Source organism: Lissotriton helveticus, chromosome 8 (genome assembly GCF_964261635.1).
Source record: "Lissotriton helveticus chromosome 8, aLisHel1.1, whole genome shotgun sequence".
In the NCBI taxonomy this organism is placed as follows: domain Eukaryota; kingdom Metazoa; phylum Chordata; class Amphibia; order Caudata; family Salamandridae; genus Lissotriton; species Lissotriton helveticus.
Window position 1 is genome coordinate 1,019,363,333 of NC_136069.1, and position 24,765 is coordinate 1,019,388,097.

Sequence of the window (24,765 nt, forward strand, 5' to 3'; positions counted from 1 at the left end):
GATTGCATTTGGGCTACAGTGGGAGGGTGCAGTGGTGTGTACAGGACCAAGAACACAATAGTTCTTTAAATGAGCTCAACCATGGATTTTTTTACACCTATCTACCTTGATGATATCTTGTAGGGCCGCTGCATAGTGGGCCAATAATGGGGTAGCCCATATTTTTTGTCAGTATAGCAGAGGGCGTAAAGATGCTTTAAGGGCTGCCTTCCTAATCTCCATATCCAAGAATAAAGGATACTATGGAGTGCTGGGCGGGAAGGAGGCTAATGATCTTAAAACTCTATTCTCTGATTGCTCCAGCATTGAAATGTCCCTGAGGCCCCACAACTTGGTGCTGTAAAGCGCAACACCAAGGGCCTTGGCCTCATAGACCTGTAGGGCAGGCGCCATCTGGCTTGTGAATGATGAATAGTGTTCCTTTAAAATTACACCAGTAGTCTGCTATCTTTCAAACAAACCCTATTAATGTGTGGCCAACATGACATATAGGATGAAAGTTTAATCCCCAGGTAATTAAACAAATCGACCCACTCAAAGTCTTGCCCTTAACATTAGACAGGCCTAAACCATTTTATGGTTACTGAATACCATACATTGTGTGTGGCTACATTGATTTCTAAACCTCGATCTTGGTAAAAGGCACCAAATGTATTAAGAAGGTTTTGCAAACCATTCAGAGATTTTGAGATGAAGAGAGTGTTGTCTGCAAATAACAATATGTGGTGTTGATGTAATACTCTGCATCTTTTAGTTTTAAAGTCACTATTTATTTAGGGTTTATCTGTGTTTGCATTATTTCAGTATGCAGAATGTAACTGTCCCTTCTTTTTTCCTCCCTAACCTAGGAAATCCAATTTTATCTTGTCAAAAGCAAAAAAAGTATTTATATATTATGCCTGGATTTGTGGAACTTCTCTAAGTGTGAAGAGGAAAATGTAATTATTGATGCATTGCTTGGGGGCCGAAGGGCAAGAAGTATTCAAACATTTGCCGAATGTGTCTGCAGATATAGCTTCTAGTCTTAATGAGTACAAAAATGTGCATGAACAAATTGGATCTTTATTATTTACCAAAGTTAAGCACTGCCTTAGAGAGATATAATTTTAGCAGATGTATGCAACAGGTTGGGGAGTCTTTTGAAGTATATATTTTCGTTCTCAGAAAACTTGCATCTTTATGCAATTTTGGGGCCGCCCTAGATGAAAGACTGAAAAATCAGTTTGTTAGGTTGCATGTTAGGCAAAGCAAGAGAGGCTCTATGGGTAAAAGATAATCCCATTCTTGAAGAGGTAGTGACCACTGCAAAATCGTACAAACATTTCCAAGCCTGCGTAGAAATAATGCGTAACCAAAAAAGTGTGGAAGAAAGAAAAGATTATGTGCAGATAGTTAGAACAAATGCTTCTGGGGGGTCCAGAGGGAAACAAGTTGAGGAAAACAAACAAAAGATGAGTTTTAATAAGAAGGGTCAGATTGAATGCGTCAGATCTTCTAATGTGGATCATGTTGCCAATTTTAAAGATTGCCCAGAGTGGAAAGTATTGTATAAAACCTGTGACAGAAAGGGGCATTTTTAACTCATCTTGTAGATCTGAAAAGAAAAAGTCAAAGAAAGTGCATGAAGTACTTTGTGACTCTGATGATGGTGTGGATGAGTTAGCTTTACAAGTGGAAACTCAGAAAAGTGATGTCCATTTGAAATTGTAAAACAATAATGTGTCTCTAAAAGAGATGTTGTTTTATTCAGGGGTGAAAATTACATTAATTCCTATTAAAAAAAAATCTGAAGATAATTTAAAGGGATTGGTGAAATTGTCGAAGCCTGATATTAAACTTAAAGGATTTGACAGGCAACCCATCAAGTTGATGGGGTATTTTGGGGGCACTGTTGAATTGCCTGAAAGGATGATTCCAGCAAAAATCTATGTCTGCGAAAGGAAACTCTTTAATCAGCTGGTATAATCAGAAGAACTTAGCTGTTTATCTTGATACAAATTAAGTTGCTTCAGTTCGGTTGAAGGATGGATGGATTGCTACCCCAAAGCAAGGTGATATTGTACTGAAGGTGTACAATGTAATGGAAAAAAAATTATTGTGAAAACCTATTTCGGTACTTATTTAGGATAGAATTGGATCTTTTGAAAAATGATGTACATTGTATAAAATTGAAGTCAGGTGTGAGTGCAAAGTTTGGAAAAGTGTGAAGTGTGCCTCTGATGATCAAGGAGGCTATGAAGGAGTTGGACAAGCTCTTAAACAGTGGGGTAATACAGGAAATTGAGGCAGCAGAATGGGCGTCTCCTGTGGTTATGGTGCGCAAAGCAAATGGTGAGGTTCTCGTCTGTGTAGACTTGCTAGAGTTAAATAAGGTAGTTGTGGTGGATCATTATCTGTTGCCAAGCATTACCGAAATGCTGTGTTATTTGGAAAGGTGCGAAGTGGTTCACCTCTTTGGACCTAACCTCAGCATTCCATCAGATAGCCCTTCATCCCCAGTCGCAAGAGTTGATCACTTTTATTACTCCCTTAGGCACTTACAAGAACCTGTGTATGTCATTTGGTTTGATTTCTGCTTCTGCTGTTTTTCAGAGGGCTACGGAACTCATGCTGGATGGTGTAAAAGGAGTGAAGATTTACCAAGATGATGTATTGGTGAATGGGAGGACAATGTATGACCACGATTCTAGGCTAAAAGAGGAATTGAGTAAACTGAGAGAGTGGACTCACTCTTAACCCTTTCACTGCGGCAGCTATTCCGCCGCAGTGCTAAGGGGCGGGGGGGCCGCGCGGCGCTCCCGCGCTTGTGACGGAACCGCTCCGTCACGGCCCTCGGGTGGGCTGTGCTTGTGACGGAACGGTTCCGTCACGGCCCCGCCCGCTCAATAGAACGCTCAGCGCAGGCGCGGAATTCGCTCCGCGCAGGCGCGGCGAGCGGGCCGTGACAGAACCGTTGCGTCTCCAGCACAGCCCACCCGAGGGGCGTGACGGATCGGTTCCTTCACAAGCGTGGAAGGGGTTAAACATGAGAAGTGCAAGTTTGGGATGTCAGAAATTGAAAATTTGGGTCTCTTGATATTTGCAGATGGCATTGGTCCCAAGTGTTGATTGGTTGATACCATCAATGATATGCCATCTCCGAGTTAAAAAGAAGAGTAGGTGACATTTTTAGGCATTGCTGAAAATGTAGCTAATTTATTCCTAACTTTGAGGAAGGTTGCAATGACATGAGAAAGTTATTAAAGAAAGAGGTAGAATTTGAATAGTCTAAGGATTGTGAGAAGGCATTTGTGCAGGTTAAGACAGGACCATTAAGGCTGCTAACTTGAGTAGTTTCCAACAAGGCAAAAAAACTGTTCTTAGAACGGATGGCAGTGCTAAAGGGCTAGGTGCGGCATTAGACCAAAAAATTGATGGTAAGGTAAACACTATTTCGTTTTTATCCAGCTTACGTAGTGCTACATCTAATTATTCAGTCATTGAGAAGGAAGCTTTGGTGGTTTATTTGGCCACTCGGAAACTTAGAAAATGTGTGTGGAAAGTCAATTTGAAATAAAAATGGACCATAAACCTTTAGTGGAGATTTTTTGCAAAAAATGGTATTGATGCCATTTCTAGTAGAATTCAAAGATGGGTGGTTGCATTGCAAGAATTGTATTTTGTAGTCTCTTATGTACCTGGTGTGATGAATGTAATCACAGACTGGCCTTCTAGATTGTGTGTTGGATGTGAATGCAAGATGAAAGATGATTTTGATGCTGAATCTGTGAAAGTATGTTTGATCTCGGATGGTGTGGTACAAAAAGATGAATGGGAAAGTGCACTGGAAAAGGATATCCATTGCAAGAGACGAAGAAGAAAATAAAAAAAATGGATGGTCTGAAAGGGACAAGGTGAGTATTGAGTTAAATGGGTTTTGGCATGTAAGGAACAAGCTTTCGTTGGAAGATTGTCTGGTAATGAGAGAAGCTAGATTAGTTCCTCTGGAAAGTGTGAGAATGCATTTGATTGGATGGGCATATGAGAGTAATTCTGGTATATCAAAAACTAATGAGAGAGTAAGGGAGCACTATTGGTGTCCGGGAATGAACATATGAATTGAGAGGGTGCTTTGTGAACGCCTTGAATGTGAGAAAAGTGACAAAATTCTTAAACGCTGAATGCAACCCATGGTGATTTGCGATTTGGCTACTGGGCCTTGGATTGATATAGTGCTTGATATTATTGGTCCTAATAGAATGTCTGGTAGTGAGAAATGTGTGATCCAACTGCATGGACATATAGGTGGCCATAGGTGAAAGTTGTAAACTCAGTGGAAAATCTGGATGTGATACTGTTCTTGGAAGAGCTGTTTGATGGAGAGGGTTTTCTTGTGTCTTTACTTATTAATAATCGGGTTCAGTTGTCATTAAAGAGGATCAGTAGCGGTCAGTGGTGGGAGTAGCTGCCGGCCGGTGATGTGGGGAGGGAGGATGTATGGCATTACAACGCATGCTTTTACCACGCATGCCTTTACAACGCGGTTTTTACAACGCATGCCTTTACAACGCATAGTGCTTTGGGGCGCTGGATAGTGAATAGTTTAATTTACTATTCCAACTCCAGTCCCCGTGGATAGTAGGGAAGGTGTTGGATAGTAAATTAAACCTATTCCCTATCCTAGAACGCCCCCCAGCGCAATGCGTTGTAATGGTTTGCGTTGTAAAAGTTGCGTCGTAAAGGCACTGCGTGGTAAAAGTTGCGTTGTAAAGGATGTTTCCCGGGGAGGGATGGGGCAGGTTGGGGGGTGGTAAACAATGGTTAAGGCCGATTACAGGTGAGTAAACATATAACAAAAAATAACAAAATTTGTTTAATTAATTTATGTTTACTTACCTGTAATAGCCGTAATCCATACCTTACTATCCCCCACCCTGCCCCTCCCCACGTCACCGCCCGGCAGCTACTCCCACCACCGACCGCTACTGAACAGGATGAACCATTTTTTGAGGCAAGGGGAATTCAGCTTAGGAAAACCGTGCTCTATCATCCCGAGGCCAATGGAATAATTAAACTTTTCAACAAAGTGGTCAAGGAATGCTTACAGCAAGCATTGGTCAATGGACTAAATTGGATGATGATTCGAGGAGGAAAGTTTGTATGTATTGCTTAACTTCTCATTCCTCAATCGGAGTTACTCCTTTCTTATTATTTAGAAAGAGATTTTCCAATAGCATGGTGAGTCCAGTGTGGATTAACAAATTATAAAGACAAATGTGCAAAAGGGTCCACATTGGAAGAGAGAGTAAAATGTAAAAGTTAGGGGTGTCTGGAAAGAGAGAGGAACATTTTGATTGATAAGAAAAAGCATTTTGATGCAATAATAGCCGTGAAGAATACCACCATTGAGGTGGGTGATTGAGTTAAGATGAAAAACCCTAGAGTTGTTGGGTTACTGGACAAATTCAGTAATCTCATAAAAGTTATTAAGCTTTTCTGTAATGCTATTAAAATTGAGAATCATCAAATCTGGAATCTAAGTAAGGTTGCTCTATGGAAAAAAGGCTCTCCGGGGAGAGGAAGGAGCATGAGCAACGTCATGGAACTCTGACAAGCAAGGAAGATATGCAAGCTGGGGAAAAGGGAGTATCTTCGGAAACAGTGAGTAAACTTCCTCTAACAAGGAAGAGTAGACGTGTGAGTAAAAAACCGTCGGATTTTAAAGACTTTGTGTAAGTTCTTAATGCATGATGCATCAATATAGTTCTGTAAACCACTAATGTTTTCTTTCTAGGCTAAATGTTTTTGTGTGTTGTTTACTATTTTTCATTATTGTTATGGGGAAGGTGTGTAGTAAGTACATGTATTATAGTTGTATTGGTTATTTGCTATTGAGGGGAAGATGTGTGATATGTGCTGATGTAATAGAATGGATGTCAAGGAACACTCGAGCTTAGAATGTATATGCTCAAATCTGTGCAGTTGGCTAAGAGCTGGAGCTGAGTGACTACTGTTGGATGGGGTCTCTGTAACTTGGATACTCAAGAAAGAATCTGCAGATACACCTTTAGGGCGGTACTTCTTTACGCATTCCTTTGAAAATTAGATTTCAGCCACAGTTACTTATATCTATAAAGTCCTTTTCTCACATGTTCCTCTTATGCTACATTTTACAAAGCTACCTAGCAGCAGAAGTCTCCTTTCCTAGTAAACATTGCGCTATACAAGCAGCCATCAATAAATGAATGAGCTAAGGCTGTGGAATCAATGTTATGACATTCTCTACCTCACTCTTTAACCATTTCAGGTACCTTTGAGCATGGTTCCTGGCCCCTGCCTGACATCCCACGTCACATGCTAATACATTACTGGTGATCTCGCGACAGCACAGCGACTTTGCCATGCATCCAAACAAGTAAGGACTCTAGAACTAACCACAGCTGCTTCAGCAGGATCAGAGCTCTTGCTTAGCTAATGGGATTTAACTGGCAAAGCATTTGATAGCATTTAATTGTAAGATGTTTTACATGTATTTGTGAATTTTGACAGCAAAAATTAAGCTTTTTCGTAGTTTTCTATAGCCCAAACTTGACCCCAGGGAATTAGAGCAATTTACGACAGAACCACGCTATCTTGAACTTTTTTTATGTGTTTAGGACACGTGAGGGTTAAGTGATTTGCCTAGAGTGGCTTCTCAGTTCCAAGGTCTTTGGTTGAGGTCGATACTCTCTAGTCGTTAGGCCGCATCTCCTCCCTGACGTATTGAAATTGAAGATGATATTGGGGGGCAATGAGTGTATATTAATTTTCATAAAAAAGCTCATTTTGCTGGGCAAATTAGTATCTACACTACAAAGGACACGTTTGCGGGACAGATGGTCTTCACTAAAATAAAGGTGGCATTCAGGTACACGGAGCATGCTTTAGACGGTGCCATGTTCCTGATGTTTTGTTTTTGATTTGTGGATTAGGAGTATTTTAGTTACAAAATATAAACTGGGTTTGAACGTGTCAACCTCATGTTTGGGGTTAACACGAACTTTTCAGAAAATGCCAGTGTGACATTTTAGGGCTAATGGAGAATATTTTGAATGTATTTCAAACTGATATTCTAGTAATAATTCAAGGTGTGTTTACAATTATTGCACTATATACCTGGTATAAGAGTGCATGTCCTGGCTGCTGTGGCATTTATTTCATGACTAATGTGAAGGCAATATTAAATTACCATATTATCTAATTATTGCTTATATCTATAACTGCGTTTTGAAGTATTTAAAACAGGTGTAACCTGAGGAATTAACCTACCGACTTCACATGTCAGATCTCTGCATCATGTATGTAGCTCTGCTACTTGAGATTGTCAAACCATTAGAATCTGAGAATAGTTCTGCTGCCTACAGGCTGATACAATGTGATCTTTCTTGACTCACTCTCCTTGGCTGTTTGCTTCCGCTGAATCACCGCTGTTCTGAGAGGACGGATCAACTCTCTCTGTTTGCTGCCAGGTGCTGCCTCCCCGAGGACTCGCTGGTGTGAGCGAGAGCTGCGGTCGGCACGCTCTGTCTACCGCTCCCAGCTGGAGTCCACAGGGTCAGAGGCAAGGAAAGAACTACCGGCTTAACCTGGGGGACTGCGAGGACCAGCAATCCCTACACTGACCAGCTGGTTCCTCTTCCCCCAGGCGACACGCCCACGGACACGCCCACCGGCGATCAGGCGATTTAATTCGTGACACCCGCTTCGCGGGCGCCACTCACTCTCCTTGGCTGTTTGCTTCCGCTGAATCACCGCTGTTCTGAGAGGACGGATCAACTCTCTCTGTTTGCTGCCAGGTGCTGCCTCCCCGAGGACTCGCTGGTGTGAGCGAGAGCTGCGGTCGGCACGCTCTGTCTATCGCTCCCAGCTGGAGTCCACAGGGTCAGAGGCAAGGAAAGAACTACCGGCTTAACCTGGGGGACTGCGAGGACCAGCAATCCCTACACTGACCAGCTGGTTCCTCTTCCCCCAGGCGACACGCCCACGGACACGCCCACCGGCGATCAGGCGATTTAATTTGTGACACCCGCTTCGCGGGCGCCACTCGCTCTCCTTGGCTGTTTGCTTCCGCTGAATCACCGCTGTTCTGAGAGGACGGATCAACTCTCTCTGTTTGCTGCCAGGTGCTGCCTCCCCGAGGACTCGCTGGTGTGAGCGAGAGCTGCGGTCGGCACGCTCTGTCTACCGCTCCCAGCTGGAGTCCACAGGGTCAGAGGCAAGGAAAGAACTACCGGCTTAACCTGGGGGACTGCGAGGACCAGCAATCCCTACACTGACCAGCTGGTTCCTCTTCCCCCAGGCGACACGCCCACGGACACGCCCACCGGCGATCAGGCGATTTAATTCGTGACACCCGCTTCGCGGGCGCCACTCACTCTCCTTGGATGTTTGCTTCCGCTGAATCACCGCTGTTCTGAGAGGACGGATCAACTCTCTCTGTTTGCTGCCAGGTGCTGCATCCCCGAGGACTCGCTGGTGTGAGCGAGAGCTGCGGTCGGCATGCTCTGTCTACCGCTCCCAGCTGGAGTCCACAGGGTCAGAGGCAAGGAAAGAACTACCGGCTTAACCTGGGGGACTGCGAGGACCAGCAATCCCTACACTGACCAGCTGGTTCCTCTTCCCCCAGGCGACACGCCCACGGACACGCCCACCGGCGATCAGGCGATTTAATTCGTGACACCCGCTTCGCGGGCGCCACTCACTCTCCTTGGCTGTTTGCTTCCGCTGAATCACCGCTGTTCTGAGAGGACGGATCAACTCTCTCTGTTTGCTGCCAGGTGCTGCCTCCCCGAGGACTCGCTGGTGTGAGCGAGAGCTGCGGTCGGCACGCTCTGTCTACCGCTCCCAGCTGGAGTCCACAGGGTCAGAGGCAAGGAAAGAACTACCGGCTTAACCTGGGGGACTGCGAGGACCAGCAATCCCTACACTGACCAGCTGGTTCCTCTTCCCCCAGGCGACACGCCCACGGACACGCCCACCGGCGATCAGGCGATTTAATTCGTGACACCCGCTTCGCGGGCGCCACTCACTCTCCTTGGCTGTTTGCTTCCGCTGAATCACCGCTGTTCTGAGAGGACGGATCAACTCTCTCTGTTTGCTGCCAGGTGCTGCCTCCCCGAGGACTCGCTGGTGTGAGCGAGAGCTACGGTCGGCACGCTCTGTCTACCGCTCCCAGCTGGAGTCCACAGGGTCAGAGGCAAGGAAAGAACTACCGGCTTAACCTGGGGGACTGCGAGGACCAGCAATCCCTACACTGACCAGCTGGTTCCTCTTCCCCCAGGCGATACGCCCACGGACACGCCCACCGGCGATACGTATATTAACATCTCTCACCTTACCGGGACGCGCGCGGGTCGGCGCACGGAGCGAAGCCCGGGCAAAGGGCGGGCCCTCTGTGGCCCTCAGTGGCCGAGGTAGGCCGGGCCGGGCCCCGGTATTTTCAATCTATATTCTTAAACTTGTTTGTGCTATTCTTCTTGGCATTTATTTGAATGAAAACGCGCAAATTGGTTTTCTGCCCGAAATACGCTATCTGCTTGTACTAGCGTAATCTTCTCTCCCCGTGGATCCATAATTGTTTTTTAATTGTGTGTGTATATTCGGGACTGTGAATCTTGCTGAAGGGCTAGCGTATCCCCAGGCATTATGTCGACAAAGAAATTACGCTCTGGGAAAGTCTTAGGGGAGAAGTCTAACACTACATCTGGATCCATTCCCCCGAGGAAAAAGCTTGAAAATAGCGCATTATTGAAAGGTCAGATGCAGTTGGTACAAATTTGGGAAAAATCTGTGAATAAATCCCTAGAAGTCCCAACAATGATTGATGTTGATATACTACCACAATCGCAACTGCAATCCAACGTGGAGATAGATTTAAACTCTGACCTAATGATGGAAATAAATAAGCCTCCTCATACTCAGTCAAATGAAGCAATTCTCTCAACACATACATTAAACGGAGCTGATTCTGTCCCCATGTTAATAAATCCGCAAGTATTCCATGATATCTCTCTTACTGAAAGAGAAAATGTGGAGGAAGACATGGGTGATGTATCTATTTCTACCAGTATTGATCTTGAACTTTGTGGTCGCTACATGGATAAGAAATCGTTGACCCAGCTTGCGGATAGTAAAACATCAAATAGAGCAACGCCATCAGGACTGCTGCTATACAGCAGCACTCCTTCAATCAAATCCAATGAAAATTTTTCAATGCAGAGTGATTTGATATCTCCACAACTCAATCTATCGGGGATCTGCTCTTTTGTTCCCTCTAGCTATCCAAAAAATGAGAAACCAATTTCTGAGTCTCTGATAGCTCTTGAACAAATTCTGTCCTCTATATTACTTCTACTCGGTAAATTTGCTGTGAGCTCTGATTGTATTTTGACTTCAGTGACTGAGATATTGAAGGAACTGCTGGCAAAAAATGATGCTAATGTGACTATTTCTCCTACCGAACCTGTTGTTCAAAAAGTCGTAGATAATATTAATCTTCTGGAGGTTAATACACCGTTGAGAATGTCTATAAAGGCTGACATTCATAAGCCCCTTGAGAGCCCTACCCCATCTTCCTTTATACAGCGAAAAGATTTAGAGCCAACTGTAAAGGAAGATAGTTTGGTAGAGGTAGTACAAACGGTTGGAAATGAACTCTTTCCTATCTTTATTCAGGAAAAAAAAGAACCAGAAGGAACTCTGACGGCTAACAAAATTACAAAAGTAAAATCTAAAGGGAAAAACAGGAAGTTGCTACGCAAATATAAAAAGAAAAAACCTAGGCAAATCATTTTTTAAAAACATATAATACCCGTAGTGCCTGAAGTTATAGAAAGTGGAGATAATTCACTATCGGATATCTCCGTTAAAGAAGTAGGGGAGGGTATCACTAACAATGAATTAGTGGGTACCTCTGTTGAGGCTACTATGAAGGAGATAATTCCATGTCCTGTGCCAAATGTGCCTGAACCCCTAGCAGTGATTGTTGAAGACACGAGAAACAAACCGATACCAGCAAAGGTACTTAACCTATCTGCACCTGCTTTCCGGCCCCAACCTGATAATGCTAGGAGTTCAATTATCCAGCCAGTAAAAAGTCCTACAACATCTGTGGATACGTTGACATTGGACTTTTTCCCACTGTTTGATCTAGATCTAAAATTGAACAGATCTTGGCTGCTCAACTGCTTTAAAGAGATTGAATGCTTAAAACTCATTTTATCAAATGACATTGATTTAGTCTTACCAATAAGATCAGTAAATGGGCAACGAACAAGGGTAACATTTTATTCTAAAATAATTACTAATCTTGTTCTTCAACAGGCGGAAGTTTTCCAACGTAGAGGAATTGACGTACTACCTTATGTTAATAGTGCTTTAAGTATTTCCTCTAGAGAAAGAAATATAAAGCCGGATTCTAAGCAGGATGACTATTCTACCTGCAACAAAGACCTAAAAATCTGGGTCTCTAGAGGCAAACGTATGGTATCTCAGGTACTTCCACTGCCTGAAAACATAGATATTCCTCTAACAGAAGACAATCAGATGTGGAATTGGTTACCAGGGGTCTTATCAAATAATACTACAAATAACCCACGACTCTTCCAACATCTTTAACATTCATTTAAAAATTGTCTCTTGGAATGCCGCTGGCCTGTTTAATTGCCCAGAGAAATTTGACTTTTTACTCTCGTTAAATGCAGATGTGATATGTCTCCAGGAAACATGGTGTAAAAATCTCCCCTATGGAGGGAAAGATTACTTTCTCCTGGAGGCTCCCGCAACTCCATCTAAAAAAGGCCACGCAAAAGGTGGAATTGCCTGCCTGCTATCCAACTCTTTACAATGGCAATTCTCCCACTACACGGACACTAGTAATCTCTTCCAATCTATAACTATTACTAATCTAGCCACAGTGGGTAGTCGGTCCTCGTTTGTAATTTTAAATGCATACATTCCTCCCGAAGATATTTTTAACCCAGTCCTAAAGCGAATGTTTTCCTATGTTAAACAGCTACTAGAGGTAGAACACCCCCCCTACATATTAATGGTAGGTGACTTAAATAGTAAAGTGTCCAATTTCACTTTAGACATGTTTAGAAATAAATCTAAGGAAGAAGCATATAACATTCCCCAAGCGCTCTTGCCTACTAAAATAAAAACTAATAAAAGAGGAAAGATCCTCCTGGAGGAACTTAGTCTCTTAGAGGGGTTTATCGTAAATGGTAGGATGCCCTCAGACACTCCTGCTAATTACACACATGGATCATTTAGGGGTGAGTCAATTTTGGACTACGCAATTACGGACTATGATACGTTCTCTTTTATTAAAGATATGGTGATCTCTCACTCTCCCTTGAGTGACCATAAAATGATTAATATAACTGTCTCATTAATTCCCCCAAAAACTAATTCCTGGTCCCTAAAGAATAGAGGTCTTTCTATTGATCGTAAGTCAGGTAGATGTTTTTGGGGATCTACCAATATGAAGGATGTTCAAAATTTCCTTGCCCAAACTCTACTTGAGCTCGATCAGTGGAAAGGTATGGAATTTCTATTATTTGAAAATGTCATTAAAAAAGTCACCGGGATAGCTAAGAAAAGGGGAAAACCTAAGAGCTTAGATTTTTCTCCTAGTTCATTATTTTTATTGAATAAGGAGATAAATAGACTTATTAGGAAACAATACCTTAATAGATCTGGGGAAAATGAGCGTCAGTTAACATTATTAAAACGAAGGAGAGTTAGATTGAGATCTAAGTTAAAAAGAGAAAAAGAAGATTCTCTCTGGATGAACTTAAGAGAGGCTTTGACCCATAATAAATCTAGAGAATTCTGGTCCATAATAAGGAAAGGATGTGGTTCAACAACAACTCCCACTCCAATTTCTATTGCGGAAGATGTCTGGACTTTATTTCTGACCTCATTATATGCTCCTAATGGTTTAATAGGGGATATATGGAATCCTAGCCCAAATAGTGAGCAAAAAATAGTACTCCCTACTGAGAAATCCATAGCGTCCGTGATAAAGAGTATGCGCTCTTCCGGAGCTATGGGTCCAGACGCACTGCCCATGTCCATAATTAAGCAGGATGTTATTACCTGGAGTAGGATTCTTCTTCCAGTATTTCAAGCATGTTTTATATCAAGAACAGTCCCCGAATCGTGGAGGGGAAGCATATTAATCCCGATATTTAAAAAGGGCGATCGGGAGAACCCATCTAATTATCGTCTAATAGCTTTATTAGACTCAATAGGACATTTTTTCGCTAAATGTCTTTTAATGCTAATAATGGAATGGGCAGAATTAAATAAGATTTTACCCATGGAACAAACAGGTTTCCGTAAAGAGCATGGAACCTTAGACAACCTGACATTATTACAGGTGATTACTGATAAATATGTACGTGTTCGAGGTGGCGGCATATATGCAGCATTTATCGATTTCTCCACGGCGTTTGACAAGGTGGATCGTCCAACGCTGTGGAGAAAGCTGGCTGCATTGGGTATGCCAGGATACCTACTTGAATTAGTTAGGTCTCTACACTCGAACACATGGTGTAAGGTGCTACAAGGTGGAGAAAGGGGTTTAACTCAATCTATCCCCTCTCCGAATGGGCTCAAACAAGGGTGCATATTGGCGCCTATATTGTTTTCTCTATATACGGCCGACCTTCCAACCTCTATTGCAGCTTGTGAGGGACTGGCTCCGACAATTGGAGGGTCAGCTATATCGGTCCTAATGTATGCGGACGATATACTGGTTTTAGATTTGACCCCGAAGGGTTTATCTAATCGTCTCCATGCATTGAACCAATTTGCTGAAGCACATTATATGAAAATTAATACATCGAAAAGTAAAATCATGTGCATTTTTGGTAAGAGAAAATGTAGGTCAGGAAGTTATAATTGGTCTATTGGCGGACAAAAACTCGAGGTGGTTAAAACCTACACCTTTCTAGGTAAAATAATATCAGCAAATCTCAGTGAGAACCCCCATATTGAACACAACTCACGCAAAGCGTTGGCCCATGGTATGGGGTTGTGTTCTCTGTATAATGCTACCGGGAAGAGACATTTTTCTCTCTTTCTGGATGTATTTAGAGCAAAAATTCTCGCAACTCTACTATATGGAACTGAATTAGTGGAGTTGAAACAATGGGGTTTTCTGCATAAAATGGAAGGAAAGGTATTGAGAAAAATCTCTTCTTTTAACAATGCATGTTCTATATCCTCATGCAGGTTGGAATTCGGACTCCGAAGTTGTTGGGCACAGGGGTTGGCTGCTCTTGTAAGATGGGTAGCCAGTTTGGCCAGAGGTAAATCTGGTACCCTAAGAGAAGCCATTAAAAAGGAACTCTTGGGCAATTTTAACGAGTTCTCGTTATTAGTAAAAAACTTTAGAAAAGCAGTAGCTCTATTAGAGCTGGATGAAAGTACTTTATTCTTACTTTCAACCTCAGAACTAAAGTCTAAACTAAAACGTACATCTTGGGAACTCTGTTATAAGTTGGATATATTTGCCCAATCTAGACCGAAAGAAAGGGAATCCCTGGTAAAAACATATATCCCAAAGCAGACCCAACAATATCTTACTTGGAATATTCCTCACGGAGTCCGTAGATTATGGTACCTTTTACGACATGATTTGCTTCCACTTAACTTACTTTTAGCAAAATGGTATGGGGTATCTCCAATATGTAATTTTTGTAATAATGCTGTACAGGATCGTAATCACGTCTTGTTTATTTGTCCTGCATTGCGCCCATTGCGCCATAAATGGTTAAAACCAATCTGTATACAATTGGGAATTGCAAATGCAAAAATGTTCTTCCATGCACTTTACTGCCCTCCAAACGAAATGTTTTGTTCCAGAATTTTTAAATTTTTTAAAGGGTTTTTAGATATTTATTAATGATGTACAGGGAGTTGTTGATGATTGCTTTACTTGCCGATAATGTAGTGTTTTTTTTTTGTTGCATGTCGTTATTCATTTATTATTTACATTGTATAATGGTGTGTTCAATTTTATGTGGCCCTCATTCGAGAGCCAAAACATAATAAATTTTTGACATTTTTTTTTTTTTTGATCTTTTATTTTTACCATCCTGCTCCTTCCAAGTGCATTCCCACCCACACAATATTACTGAGAATTTACATGACGCATTTTACGTTTTGGAAATGATAACAGCAGTTACAGTTGCTACACACGCAAATAGTTAGAAATGGCTTTGTTCGAAGTGAAACATTTGGGCCCATTTTTTCAACTTTTTCTTGAGTGGAAAATACTCCTCGCCTTCAGATTTGTATTAAAGCAGTTATGCTCGCTTCCTCTGCTGAAGCTCAATTATGTCCTGTTACTAGGGCCCACCGATTACAAAATTATTCCGCTGACACAACCCGTAGCTGCTTAACATATCATTTTGATTTTTTTATTCTAAATCATCAATATTTATTTTGCATTTCTACCCTAGTAACCCTCATTACAGTTTGGGCTATTGGCCGAATCAAGTGATGTCCTGATACTTTGCGGAGCACAGGTCCTTTTATTTCTGGTGCAAAATTTTAGTTTTACTAGCAATTGCCAATGAAGACTTACTTGCCATTGATATTACCAGGACTGCATGGTTGTACAGGTCATAACTCCCTTTCTCCAGATATGACTCTCTCATGGGCACTGGAAACATCTTTGATACAAATTTCATTTTGTTTTTATTCTTATTTTTATTAGGATCCAGGTATTGCAATATCATAGATATACATTGCAATGAATATTCATCAGACACAAATTGCATGTTGTCAGGTGTGAGTAGGCTAGCTTCTGATTCTTCTAGCTCTGCTCCATTCAGGAGGCCCTGCTTTATCACTGCTACTTACAGTGCAAGTCAGTGAAGGACATAGCAACAGGAAGGGTGGGCCGTGTTGGAGAATGAACACATACCTGGTGGATTCTGTGTTGTGTGTGCATCACCCTCTTCCAGGATGAGTGTACTAACGAAGGTCTTTCATTCCACCAGGATTATCAGTTGCCTGGCCCTCAGAATCTGTCATGTCTCATGTGCACATCTAATGCATTCCATGAGACTTACCTTCATCCTCAATGCCACTTCTCTGTAAGTATTGCTTGACCTTTGAGTTCCTTTTGTGGCATTGTTGCATGACACAGCAGTATGAATGTATGAATATAGTGCTTTTAAGTACTGTGCAACATGTTATTATGCATATGCTCTATAACATTACAGACTTGCACCACGAAATGGAACATAACATAGTGTATGACTATGCAGTGAAAATAAATGTGTCTCAATTACACATTATTTAGAGCAGCTTTACTAATAAACATGCATTCACACATTTATTACAACAGTGGATAGATAAAATTCCAATGTATTGCCACAGTACAGCAAAATGGACATAAAACCCCTTTTTACTGATTTAAAGTTTTCATGCATGAATTACATAACACAGAGAAACAACTGTTCTAACAGCCAGAATGTCTCTTTATAGTGGATTTAACATGCTGTACAAACTTAACCCCTTGCATAATGGCTTTGGGTAAATATATTTGTTACATGGAAAAATACCATGACATAAACTATATATGCAGATGTGCATAGTTGAAATAGGGGCATCATGACTCACACAAGGCTTCACTTTCCTAAGTAAGGGGCTTTTGCCACACTCAGCAATGGTTATAAATAGCATATTAGGTAGTGGGCATACCGCGTGCGATTCGCCCCCGCCAGAATAAACATGCTAACCCCTTTTCCTTCTTCCCACCACAAACACACCAGGCCAGTAGTTGGTCTTCACTGCGTAGTCTTTATTAACTTTCAGATACCACAATCTTTATTTGTTGATTCCCTCTTAACATTTGACCAACATTTAATATCAACCAAAACAACACAAATTGGTTATAACAGCAGTAGGCTTGCGGAGTATCATTTGAGCCACTGGTTGAGATTGTAGTTACATTTCTGAATCTCCAGAGACACACTTGATGCATGTTGTGCCAGCATGCCAGAACCAATTTTCACTGCTCCTATCTTTTTGGAGTAACCACCCGTCGTCTAATGCGCTAGACATGGCCACCAGAACACTGCTTCGCGCCTGCCCCCTACGGGAGTTCCTGCGCATCCGCTAACCTCTCCACAATTGCTTACTACAAGTGCCGGCATCTCCGGTAGAGCCGGAGGGTCCAAGACCACCAGCTGGTCATCCCCCTCTCCTGCCAGCCCGGAGCCCCACATTAACTGCCCACCCTGTTCCAGGACCAGACAGTCCCTGTCACAAGGAGTCCCTGCCATTTTTCTTGCCCGGGACCACGCCGACTCCACTATTAATCTCAGGGATGGATGGGTGGGTGGAAGGTGCACCACAGAGGTAGTGCAACATTGATGGGGAACAGTTCTAAAAATGTGATGTTGCATGTCAACCCCATCTTGACCCATTGTGCCAGCCAGTACTTCATGCACCACTTTGGGCCTAACACTGCTCTGAACCCTTCGCTGCCAGCTGCGTATGTGTAAAGCGCCAACTCTGTGTTCACTTGCTTTGGTTGCTGCCAAATCACTGATCCATTGAACCCCACCAAAAATTCCCTCCACGTGCCCAAGTCGTCTTTCACCTCTGCAGATAGCCTATTGTGGTGGTGTTTTTCCCTTAAGCCGGACATTGCCCTGGCTATGTTCCTAGAAAAAGCCCTGCCCATGGGTATCACCCGGAGTGCAAAATTCAGCTGCCCCACCAGGACCTTCAACTGGTGCAAGATGACCTTGCATGCCGCTAGACATTCATGTATGGTTGCTTCAAACGCTCTTACTTTCTCCTGAGGGAGTCTGCATACTCCAGTACAGTGTCTATTTCGATGCCTAAGAAGGTTAAGCGAGTCGCTGGACCTTTGGGTTTTTTCTTCTGCCATGGGTACCCACAGTGCCTCTGCTAACCGCTGGAAGTCCAGTAGGGCATTCCCGCAAGCTGGTGAGCCAGATGGACCCAGAAAAAGGAAATCATCTAAATAATGCACCACATCTCGCGATGCCACAAGGCCCATTCCAAGAAACGACTGAATGTTTCAAACACTGCATACGCGATGGAAAAGCCTATTGGCATACATAGGTCCATGAAAAAACTCCCCTCAAACGTAAATCCTAGCAACCTAGTGTCTTCTGGGTGCACCGGCAGGAGGTGAAACGCAGCTTCTATGTCAGATTTGGCCATCAGAGCACCCTCATCTAGTCTCTGTAGTTTCTGAATAGCAGTTTCAAAGGTGGTGTAACGCACAGCACATAGTTCTGGATCCAACCTGTCAATGACTGACAACCCCAGTGGACTTGATAGGTTATGAATCAGGCGGTATTACCCCGCCTCCTTCTTTGGCACCAGGCCCAGTGTTGAACACACTAGGTCTTGCCTTGGTGATTGCTGAACAGGCTAAGCCACCCTCCCAGCGCTACTTCTTTCATGATTTTTCCCTAGCCACCTCTGGATTTTGCAAAACTGACTGCTGATTGTGTGGGGGAACTGTGGAAGGCAGAGCACTAGATGGAATATGGAAACCAAATTTAAAACCTTGATATAATAGATGAGCCTCTTGCCTGCTCTCGTATCTACTGAGCAAGTGGGCCAGGGCATGAAGACGTATGGGAGTGGGTGGTTTCCTATGATGACTGGGCGGGCCCTGTTCTGTGCATGGGCAGTGTGTGGTACTGGGTTTTTCAGAACCGGTACCGAACCGGTAACCCAGTGGTGTCAGGGTACACCCTAAGACCTCGAGTACTTTCCTGATTCAGACACAGAAACTCAGAGTCTTCTAGGTGAAGTCAAAGATCGAATTTATTGGCTGCAACCAAGTAACAGGCGTCCTAGAAGTACAACAACACGGTGTGTATATTCTCAGGAGACTGCTCAATCTTACAAAGCCAGGCTTCTCTTTTTATACGAAATATTGTGCTTTAGGCAAACATTCTTCACATTTTAGTATACCATTCACATGTTTTCGCTACAAAGGAAAAGCAGAGTCATGATGACAAGCCCACATTACAGTTCGTCCAGCCCATAACAAATTACCCGGCAAGGCCCAACATTTTCATCAGATATCGGTGTACCCCCAATAAAAAGGGCACCTCCTCCTTGTAAAGAAAGTCATGTAGAAAGGAACAGGGACAGGTGGGAGCAAGATTAGGCAGGGTGTGTGTGCGATGAAAAGGTTTATGGCAGGCTGTGCCTTGATGCTATCTCGCTCGGCCACTGGGAAAGGAACTGGCCGGGCAGGTTCGTCCTGGGGCAATTTGTTCCAGCTTGCCCAGGTCACAGAGAAGTCAATTAAGGTGTACGTGTCCTTGGGAATCGAATTTGGCTTTAATCATCTGCCTATGTGAGGGCAACTCACAAAATGGCTGCCGTACACAAAATGGAACCTAAGGTTCAGAACGAAAATGACGATTTTAAAGTGTAATCGTTACTCGAAAATGACGAAAATGCTCGTACATAGTGTACTCATCATTCTCGGTCTTTTGATACCAAATTCATCACGTTTCGACGAAGTTTTATTCACGAGTCCAGAATTTTCAGAACTACAAACCCTCCTTTTGCCCTTACATAGGCAATTAACCTATCTTCATGCTAATCTGAGTCCAGGTCTATATTCCTAAAGTCATTGAGATGTTGCTGTAACATCATTCTATTACTTAGTTCGTCTTTTGATACAGGTTTCCTTATACAAGATGTAGCGCAGAGGCCACATATTGCAGGAGCACACTGCACGCACAGACAGAACAGGAAAAGAATGGCTAAGACAATCCCAATGGCCATCAGAATTTTCCATCCCCAGGCGGATATCAGTTCCCAGAACCATCCCATTAACGACCAATCTCCTTTATCTACATGAATAGATTCGGAAATCTTATGCAGTTTGGAGATGGCCTGGTACACTCTTGGGGCGTTATCTGGAATGAAAACACAGCAACTTGATTGGATCAATTTACATACCCCACCTCGGTCTGCAAGTATGACGTCTAATGCGACCCTGTTCTGAAGCGTCATAAGACGATCCGACTGGAGCTCAGCAGTCAAGTTACTAAGGGCACCGGCAGTTTCAACTACCGTGGATTCAACTACCCTTGTCAATTGCCTTATGTTCCTGCTGTTAACCATGGGTCCCCAAAACGGCAGAAAACCCTTCACAAAGTCCCCAAATTCTTGTCCTGCAGTGTCTTCTTTACTCAAGACACCTCTAACTATCCTTGTCTTGTGGTAATCTGCCGCTGCTGTGTAGGTGGGAGGCAGCAGGAACGAAACAAAACATGTGCCCGAAAAGTCAGGGGGCAACCATGTATAGGCTCTATCATGGCAGATGAAATAGGTACCCTTAGCTGCTAAAAACGAAGGGGAAGTCTGGGATGCAAAAACATACGTTTTAGTACAGATACTCTTCCCTAACTGAGCTCTGGGATTCTTGCCAGTACCTTGCAGACACAGGTGACCCTGATGGGGTACAATCCAAATCGGGGAAGATCTCTTAGCTTGCTGTTTCTCACTCAGAGTAGCTCCATATCCAGTCACGTTCCATCCTATGTATACTAGTGTCTCATCTCTCGGGATAGTCTCATAGGAAATATCTTCCTTAATCATGTCTACTATACCCTTAACTAGAGCACTATTTTTAGGATTGTCTGTTACAGAGCGTAGGGGGTAGACTTCATGTGCATATATGAACATTGTTCTGTGTGCCCACACAGAACCATTATGGCTGAAAGGCAGGACCAGATGAGGGATACCTTTATCCGTTGTGTGATGCATAAGACCACACACCCAACAGTTAGTCGTGTTCATTACAAGTTGGTGTTGGTGCAAGAGCTGAACAAAGGAGTTATTAATAAACTCTAATCTCCTAGCTGATTCGTGTTCAGGAACGGGTTGAAAAGAATGTGAGGAAACAGTAGGAGGAGGCATGGGCGATGTAGTGGGTGCAAATGTCACTTGATAAGAGAATAAAACGTATCCAATAAAAAACGTCACTACACTGAATAGAACAAAAATACATACTATCAGAAAACGTTTTTTGGTCATCATTTCACATATTCTAGCTTTAAAGTTCACAGTTATGGCAGATCTCTCCACCTCGAAAAACTCCATCCTCTCTAAAATACTGCTCGCGATGGTAGGTTGTTTCTGCTAAGGAATGCTTCTGTCAGTCTAGGGCAACTCCCTTAGACCAACCAGAACTGTCGACCTAACGTCGTCAGCTGCACCCCAAAGACTTTGGGCAATCGCGACCCTAGCAGCGGAACCCGGATGGCGGTTCGAAAAGCAAAAATAGGCAAGTTTCTCAGATGGGAGAAATAGTTCTTAGAAAAGATCATTTGTTTTATTTGTCCATAGTTCTCGGCCTCAGATTGTATCTTTGCTTTCCAGGTATTGTTTGATCTCGGAAAAGGAGTTCAGGTTCTGTAGTGTCCAATCGAATTGACGGTGATACAGCTGGTTGCAAAATATTTAACAACAAGGGGTGGTGATGGACAGAGTTTCTGAATTAAGCAGAATACTCTCACCCAGTCAAGAGATCAGGGCTAGATCCAACACCGTTTTTTAGCTCACTGCACCATCCCAGTTCAGAACATGGCTATATGCAAATTAGTCTGTTCCTGTCCCAGTGCATGATGGGAACAGGGCAAACCAAACTACCAAGCCAATTCTTACACTGGGAAGGAAACAAGCTTCCGGGGACCGGTTTCTGGCATTTCAGCCGTCGTCGGCCCGGCTTGCTTGAATCCTGATGGTGCAATGAGCAAGGGACTCACATCTGAGTATACCCTTCCACGCTTAGGGTGGACAAAATATTTAACAACAAGGGGTGGTGATGGACAGAGTTTCTGAATTAAGCAGAATACTATCACCCAGTCAAGAGATCAGGGCTAGATCCAACACCGTTTTTTAGCTCACTGCACCATCCCAGTTCAGAACATGGCTATATGCAAATTAGTCTGTTCCTGTCCCAGTGCATGATGGGAACAGGGCAAACCAAACTACCAAGCCAATTCTTACACTGGGAAGGAAACAAGCTTCCGGGGACCGGTTTCTGGCATTTCAGCCGTCGTCGGCCCGGCTTGCTTGAATCCTGATGGTGCAATGAGCAAGGGACTCACATCTGAGTATACCCTTCCACGCTTAGGGTGGACAAAATATTTAACAACAAGGGGTGGTGATGGACAGAGTTTCTGAATTAAGCAGAATACTCTCACCCAGTCAAGAGATCAGGGCTAGATCCAACACCGTTTTTTAGCTCACTGCACCATCCCAGTTTAGAACATGGCTATATGCAAATTAGTCTGTTCCTGTCCCAGTGCATGATGGGAACAGGGCAAACCAAACTACCAAGCCAATTCTTACACTGGGAAGGAAACCAGCTTCCGGGGACCGGTTTCTGGCATTTCAGCCGTCGTCGGCCCGGCTTGCTTGAATCCTGATGGTGCAATGAGCAAGGGACTCACATCTGAGTATACCCTTCCACGCTTAGGGTGGACAAAATATTTAACAACAAGGGGTGGTGATGGACAGAGTTTCTGAATTAAGCAGAATACTCTCACCCAGTCAAGAGATCAGGGCTAGATCCAACACCGTTTTTTAGCTCACTGCACCATCCCAGTTCAGAACATGGCTATATGCAAATTAGTCTGTTCCTGTCCCAGTGCATGATGGGAACAGGGCAAACCAAACTACCAAGCCAATTCTTACACTGGGAAGGAAACAAGCTTCCGGGGACCGGTTTCTGGCATTTCAGCCGTCGTCGGCCCGGCTTGCTTGAATCCTGATGGTGCAATGAGCAAGGGACTCACATCTGAGTATACCCTTCCACGCTTTGGGTGGACAAAATATTTAACAACAAGGGGTGGTGATGGACAGAGTTTCTGAATTAAGCAGAATACTCTCACCCAGTCAAGAGATCAGGGCTAGATCCAACACCGTTTTTTAGCTCACTGCACCATCCCAGTTCAGAACATGGCTATATGCAAATTAGTCTGTTCCTGTCCCAGTGCATGATGGGAACAGGGCAAACCAAACTACCAAGCCAATTCTTACACTGGGAAGGAAACAAGCTTCCGGGGACCGGTTTCTGGCATTTCAGCCGTCGTCGGCCCGGCTTGCTTGAATCCTGATGGTGCAATGAGCAAGGGACTCACATCTGAGTATACCCTTCCACGCTTAGGGTGGACAAAATATTTAACAACAATGGGTAGTGATGGACAGAGTTTCTCAATTAAACAGAATACTCTCACCCAGTCAAGAGATCAGGGCTAGATCCAACACCGTTTTTTAGCTCACTGCACCATCCCAGTTCAGAACATGGCTATATGCAAATTAGTCTGTTCCTGTCCCAGTGCATGATGGGAACAGGGCAAACCAAACTACCAAGCCAATTCTTACACTGGGAAGGAAACAAGCTTCCGGGGACCGGTTTCTGGCATTTCAGCCGTCGTCGGCCCGGCTTGCTTGAATCCTGATGGTGCAATGAGCAAGGGACTCACATCTGAGTATACCCTTCCACGCTTAGGGTGGACAAAATATTTAACAACAAGGGGTGGTGATGGACAGAGTTTCTGAATTAAGCAGAATACTCTCACCCAGTCAAGAGATCAGGGCTAGATCCAACACCGTTTTTTTAGCTCATTGCACCATCCCAGTTCAGAACATGGCTATATGCAAATTAGTCTGTTCCTGTCCCAGTGCATGATGGGAACAGGGCAAACCAAACTACCAAGCCAATTCTTACACTGGGAAGGAAACAAGCTTCCGGGGACCGGTTTCTGGCATTTCAGCCGTCGTCGGCCCAGCTTGCTTGAATCCTGATGGTGCAATGAGCAAGGGACTCACATCTGAGTATACCCTTCCACGCTTAGGGTGGACAAAATATTTAACAACAAGGGGTGGTGATGGACAGAGTTTCTGAATTAAGCAGAATACTCTCACCCAGTCAAGAGATCAGGGCTAGATCCAACACCGTTTTTTAGCTCACTGCACCATCCCAGTTCAGAACATGGCTATATGCAAATTAGTCTGTTCCTGTCCCAGTGCATGATGGGAACAGGGCAAACCAAACTACCAAGCCAATTCTTACACTGGGAAGGAAACAAGCTTCCGGGGACCGGTTTCTGGCATTTCAGCCGTCGTCGGCCCGGCTTGCTTGAATCCTGATGGTGCAATGAGCAAGGGACTCACATCTGGGTATACCCTTCCACGCTTAGGGTGGACAAAATATTTAACAACAAGGGTGTCCAATCGAATTGACGGTGATACAGCTGGTTGCAAAATATTGTCACTCTCTTTTTCAGTAAGTGTTCCTTTTATACGTGCATCACTCAAAGGCAGAAAACGAGGCACTCTTTCAGTCTCTGAGTCGGCGACACCCTCCTGGACATACTGGTCGTACGGCAGAGGCAAAGGCACCCTCTTGCAATGTACACCGTGGATCCAGTGCTTCTTTCCTTCCACTCGAACAGCTGATCTCGTTGAAAGAGGGACGAGGTGTGGGCCGGTCCACCTGGGCTGGTCGTTCTTTATCCGCTGGAAGTTTTTTACTAGAACCCAGGATCCAGGAACGATCTGATGTCCTGGAGCTTCAGAGACCTGAGGCAGTGTATCATGCACCTGTTGGTGTAAAACACGCAATTCAGCCGTCAATTCGTACAAATAGTCAAGCAAAACAGGGTATTCGATTTCACTGAATTTGGTGGGCCTTGGCACTCCCCA

The 24,765-nt window shown here is 43.7% G+C and overlaps 1 protein-coding gene across 1 annotated transcript; it reads right to left on the reverse strand.

The window, feature by feature from the left end:
- Window positions 1-19,641: 19,641 nt before the first annotated feature.
- Window positions 19,642-21,153, reverse strand: LOC144773839 (endogenous retrovirus group PABLB member 1 Env polyprotein-like). The gene has a single exon (XM_078658932.1). It carries the CDS (start codon window positions 21,151-21,153, stop codon window positions 19,642-19,644), a length of 1,512 nt encoding a protein of 503 aa, XP_078515058.1.
- Between the last annotated feature and the right edge of the window lie 3,612 nt (window positions 21,154-24,765).

What these genes read in the sequence shown, in the direction of transcription:
- LOC144773839 (XM_078658932.1), bottom strand. Translation starts at nt 21,153, where the DNA reads ATGGAGTTTTTCGAGGTGGAGAGATCTGCCATAACTGTGAACTTTAAA.